At 46.4% G+C, this 4,808-nt stretch overlaps 1 protein-coding gene across 1 annotated transcript; it reads right to left on the reverse strand.

The window, feature by feature from the left end:
• Positions 1–504: 504 nt before the first annotated feature.
• gper1 (G protein-coupled estrogen receptor 1) lies at positions 505–4,318 on the reverse strand. The gene is made up of 2 exons (XM_028987222.1): positions 4,243–4,318; positions 505–2,340 (listed from the first exon to the last, which is right to left on the reverse strand). Exon 2 carries the CDS (start codon positions 1,894–1,896, stop codon positions 829–831), a length of 1,068 nt encoding a protein of 355 aa, XP_028843055.1. The 5' UTR covers positions 1,897–2,340; positions 4,243–4,318; the 3' UTR covers positions 505–828.
• Between the last annotated feature and the right edge of the window lie 490 nt (positions 4,319–4,808).

The raw sequence follows: 4,808 nt of genomic DNA on the forward strand, positions 1-4,808 counted from the left end.
AGAGAGAGAAAGAGAGAGAGAGAGAGCGAGAGAGAGCGAGAGAGAGAGAGCTCAAAGCAGAATTGGGTAAACAGCAGTGATGGACACGGCAGAGGTGAATAATGTGTTTACACCCTGTCATCTCCTCCGCTTGCCACCTGGACCCCCCCACCAAAAAAAAAAAAAAAAAAAAAAAAAACCCCAACCATAAATAAATAAATAAATAAATAAGATTTGGCTGAAATTCCGGAATGTTTCTGGCTGAACAGAGAACCTCAGCAACATCACATAATGACGTGGGGGATTGAAGGTTGCTACAGAGTTTACTGCAATGTAAATGTACTACAAAATATTAAACTTTATTTTTTTTAAATAAAGCTCTATTTTGGACTATTTTAATGTATGGATGACCTCACAAAACAACCACCGACAGGAATGTACAGGTAAGGACAGTGCCAGCGCAAAAATAATGACAACAGGCTTTAGTCAAAGCTGTGTGGAAATCACCACAAAAAAGTCCCTTTATTGTTATTTTTGGTTTGTTTTTGTGTGTTTGGGGACAAACCATAGGTTTGAGGAGATTGTCTCGATGGCACCTGTGGTTTGACCACAGTATCGTTCAGGTCCCTTTTCTTGTCCACTTTGTGTCCCTGAATAATCCCTGCTGAGTTGCAGAACGTGTTCCTGCTTCATATCAAGTCTCAGGCTTCTTCTTCTTTGCATCTACTCTTGAGTTCATGCTACCAAGCAGAGCTGATCTCGGGAAGCCTTGAGGGATCTCAGAAGCCCCAATTAAATCTGACCACAGTTTCTGGCGGGAGGCGAGTTTCCATTATCGGCTTAAGACGATTAAACCTCGGACACATCGGCGTTCCTCACAGGGATGTGCAAATCCAGGGTGTGATGGCAGAAGCGGTAGACCACCGACCAGCTGGCCTTCTGCTTGATGAAGAGCCGCAGTTTGTCCCTGAAGGTCTCCCCCAGGAAGCTGTAGATGATGGGGTTGAGGCAGCTGTTGGAGAAAGCCGCAAGGTTGACAATGTGGCCGGTGAGCGGGTAGTCGTGCCACAGGGTGGTGGCGCTCCGCTGCGAGGGGTCAGCCGTCCCCTGCAGCAGCTGGATGCTGATGAAGACGTTCTCGGGCAGCCAGCAGATGAAGAAGACGAGCACCACCACCACAATCATGCGCAGGGCTTTCTGCCGGCGAGGCCACAGGCCCCGGTGCTTCTGCGCCCTCATGAGGATGCGAACGATCAGCGAGTAGAACAAGCCGATGACCGAGAAGGGCACCAGGAACCCGATGGTCACCTCCAGCCACTGGATCTCAAAGACATTTGCGAAGCAGAAGTGCACCTCACCCCTGTGCTGCGTCTGGACGATGGTGAACGGAAGCAGCGTGGCCAAGATGGATGCCATCCAGATGAGGCTGCAGCTGAGCTTGGCGTGCTGCATGGTGCGCAGGGGGCTGCTGCTCACGGTGTTGGCCAGGGCCACATAGCGGTCGAAGCTCATCCAGGTCAAGAAGAAGATGCTGCTGTACATGTTGACCTGCAGGAACAGCGACATGAAGGTGCATAGGATGGCGATGTCGTAGTACTTCTCGTTCAGGTTGAAGACCTCGATAAGCGAGTCGGCCACCAGGATGAGGTCCGCCACCGCCAGGTTGACGAAGTACAGGTCCGGGATGGTCATCTTTTCCCTGTGGTTGAGGTTCACCACCAGGATGAGGATATTCCCGATGAAGCCGATGGGGAAGAGGAAGATGGTGTAGAGGCAGGAGAGAAAGAGGCTGATGATGTAAAACTGGTAGGTGTCGGAGCCCTCGCCTGAGGCGGTTGCGTTGTATCCCTGCGTCGCGTTCAGCTGCTCGGTGACGTTGATGTAAATCTGGATCAGACTGGTTGCCTGCTCTTCCATACTGGCTGAGTCTCCGAAAATGGCTGTCCTGGATTAAACGTCACATATTGCGCAGCAGTTACATACTTCATTGGCGTCACTGCTGGGCGTGTGGGGCAAAAAGGGTCTTTCATTGATGCCGCGTTTGCATTGGGACGGAGGCCTGTCCTCGCTCTCCGCACAGTCCGGGTTGGGGGCACTTGGCTGACATCAAGGCTGGCCCGCTGCAACGAGGCGCACCACCTCCATGGCTTCCAACATGGCCTCTTATCTGAAGTGGCAGCCTGGGCTTGTGTGGTCCATGGTGAGGCCAAGGTCCTTGTCCTCAGGAGCTCTGCTTCCTTTTCTTTTTTTGCCCAGTCTGATCTTCACACGTTTTAATTCCGGCGCTGGGTTGTCTCCTCCAGTCCACGTGCATGATTAATCTTCCCCCCACGGCAGCCACTGGTGCTATAGCTGTGACACCTGTGGGGGCAAAGTGAGACAACTCTATTAGCACCCTGTTAATGTGGAAAAATCCCAAATTCAAACTACTGTTCCTTTATTGCCACTTGATGCGGTGCAAAGAAAAAAATGTATTAAAAAGATATATATATATATATATTATTTTGGACAATTTAAAGCAAGATTTTTTTACACCATGTAAGATAAAAAAGCATGACAAGAAAATGGCATGAGGACAAAGAAGGAACCCTGCAAACAGCCGTGGTCCCAGATTCTGATTTGGACATATAGCTCGCGCCATTAGGGCAGATTCCCCATCCCCTTTATTTTGCCGGCCTGCCCAACCAGCAGCCGCCCGAGTTAAAATGCAAGCCCTGGCCTTAAACAGATGCATTGAAGAGCTCTGTTGAAATCCTCTGTGATTATTTAAGGCCAAACCCAAAGGCTCCAAGCTGAACAAAGACATTAATACATATAGATGCCCAATTAGATCAAAATAAGACCTAAACAGATCTGCAGCTGTGCATTGGCATATCATTTCATTTCATCTGAAATTAAAAAGTTCATTTTGCAATCATATTATAATTTTCTGTGTCATTATAATGTCATTATTGCGCAAACATCACTGCACATACATTACTGACATTGAAAACCCTTTAATGCTCTGGGGAACAAGACGATAGAGAGCTCTTTTATGCAATGGAATAATTACACGGAGGGCGATATTTATGGATATTTGACATGTGCTCTACTTGAGTTATGTCATCAGAAATTCAGTCCTTTTCAGTAATGAACTGCAATAGGGTTTAGGGAGGTGAAGCCCTGACCTTTTCAACCACACACATGATTCGACATGCCATTCAAGCCAGTAATGTGTAATACGCCATTTACACATAAGAACATGTCATCAATGAAACGAACTTCAAATGTTTATCCTTGACTTCACATTTTCTGTCTAACACTGTGTTTCCTGTTGAAAATTCTTTACATATTGTAACCTTTCAAGGAACAATCCAAACTTGGGAACACTTTCCCACTGAATTGGTTTGGCACGGTCTTGTTAGGGAGAAGTGCTGCCAACTTGCCCAGTGTAGTGTTCCATTTTAAGTGTGACCAAGACTGATGGCTGATCAGCAATCAGCTTGATAAAACAAGTTTGGAGGGGGACAGTAATTGTGGCTATTTTGTTTTAATAGATACTTTTAAAAAAATCATTCGTCTTTATCTTTTGCATGCCTGAGCATGATGACATGAGCATGATGGAAAGATGCTGAACCGATGTGAACGGCGTGAATTTATTTCGAGGAAGCCGGATGTTTTTCAAAAGTGCCAGTGTTGGAAATGTGATGTGCACGCACTGAGCATTCTGCATTTTCCTTTCTAAATAACCAAACAAACAGATGAGTCCTTGCTCTCTCTCCCTCACCTCTAATATTTACTCAAGCTCACACAGAAATACCGCTTTCCAGTGTCTTTTCCCAAATAACACATCCAGGCAGTTTTTATATAATAAAAATACATTTACATGATCAGAAATACACAATTTAGTCTATATATATTTAATATATGAAATATACCTCCATTTGTGATTTAAAGCTCATGAATGGGGCATAAACCCTTTTACTTCATCACTCATATCTAGATCAATAAAACTCTGAGTGGGGTTCGTCCTGCTAATGCACAGGTGCACATGTGAAGCAGAGGATGGTCGAGCACGTAAAGATCAGCACATTCAGTGGAACGAGTCTATAATGTCCGAATCGACAACAATAATGCAAGTAAAAACTGCCGAAACAGTTCTGAGGCTTTTCATGAAAACAAGTTAATAGAACCAAACTCAGATGAGGCAGTGATAAAGTACACTGTGTACCGTAGGCTAAAGATGTCACAGCAGAATGTGGAGAAAGAGAGAGAGACACTTACTTCTTTTTCCCGGCTGCTGCCGCTGGGCTGCATCTACTGCTCTAGTGTGCGGGCGAGGGAAGCGCCTCAGATTTGTAATCCCAGTTTGCAGGAGGGGAGCTTGCCTCCCTGTTGCCACCTACAGGTCCGGCCGAGGACACGAGGGGGACCCAGAGCCGCTGTGCTCCACGCCTCACCTCCTCCACCCGCAGTCCTTCTGACAGCTGCCTGCTGCACGTGTGACAACACCCGTCCCCCAGCCGCCACCACCACCCCTCCCTCTTCTCCTCCAGCGTCCGTGCCTCCTGAGACGCTGACCTCCATGACACTGTGAGCACCTCCACATGTTCCGGGCATCAGGTTATTCTCTTCTCTGTAAATCGTATATCTGATTAACAGAAGCCTTTGATGGACGTACAAATAAAAATAACTTTAAAGACTCTGCAGGCTGAACCACAGCTTTTATCTGAATACATAAATGTCTTGTGAAATGGCTTTTACACTTCCCTTAGTTGTCAAGATAATATTTTTTATTTCATATTGGGAAACATTTTATCTTTGAATGTCAGTAATCCAAAAACAGCATA

This window comes from Denticeps clupeoides, chromosome 7 (genome assembly GCF_900700375.1).
Source record: "Denticeps clupeoides chromosome 7, fDenClu1.1, whole genome shotgun sequence".
Lineage (NCBI taxonomy): Eukaryota > Metazoa > Chordata > Actinopteri > Clupeiformes > Denticipitidae > Denticeps > Denticeps clupeoides.

Coding starts and splice junctions, on each gene's coding strand:
- gper1 (XM_028987222.1), bottom strand. CDS start 1,896: ATGGAAGAGCAGGCAACCAGTCTGATCCAGATTTACATCAACGTCACC.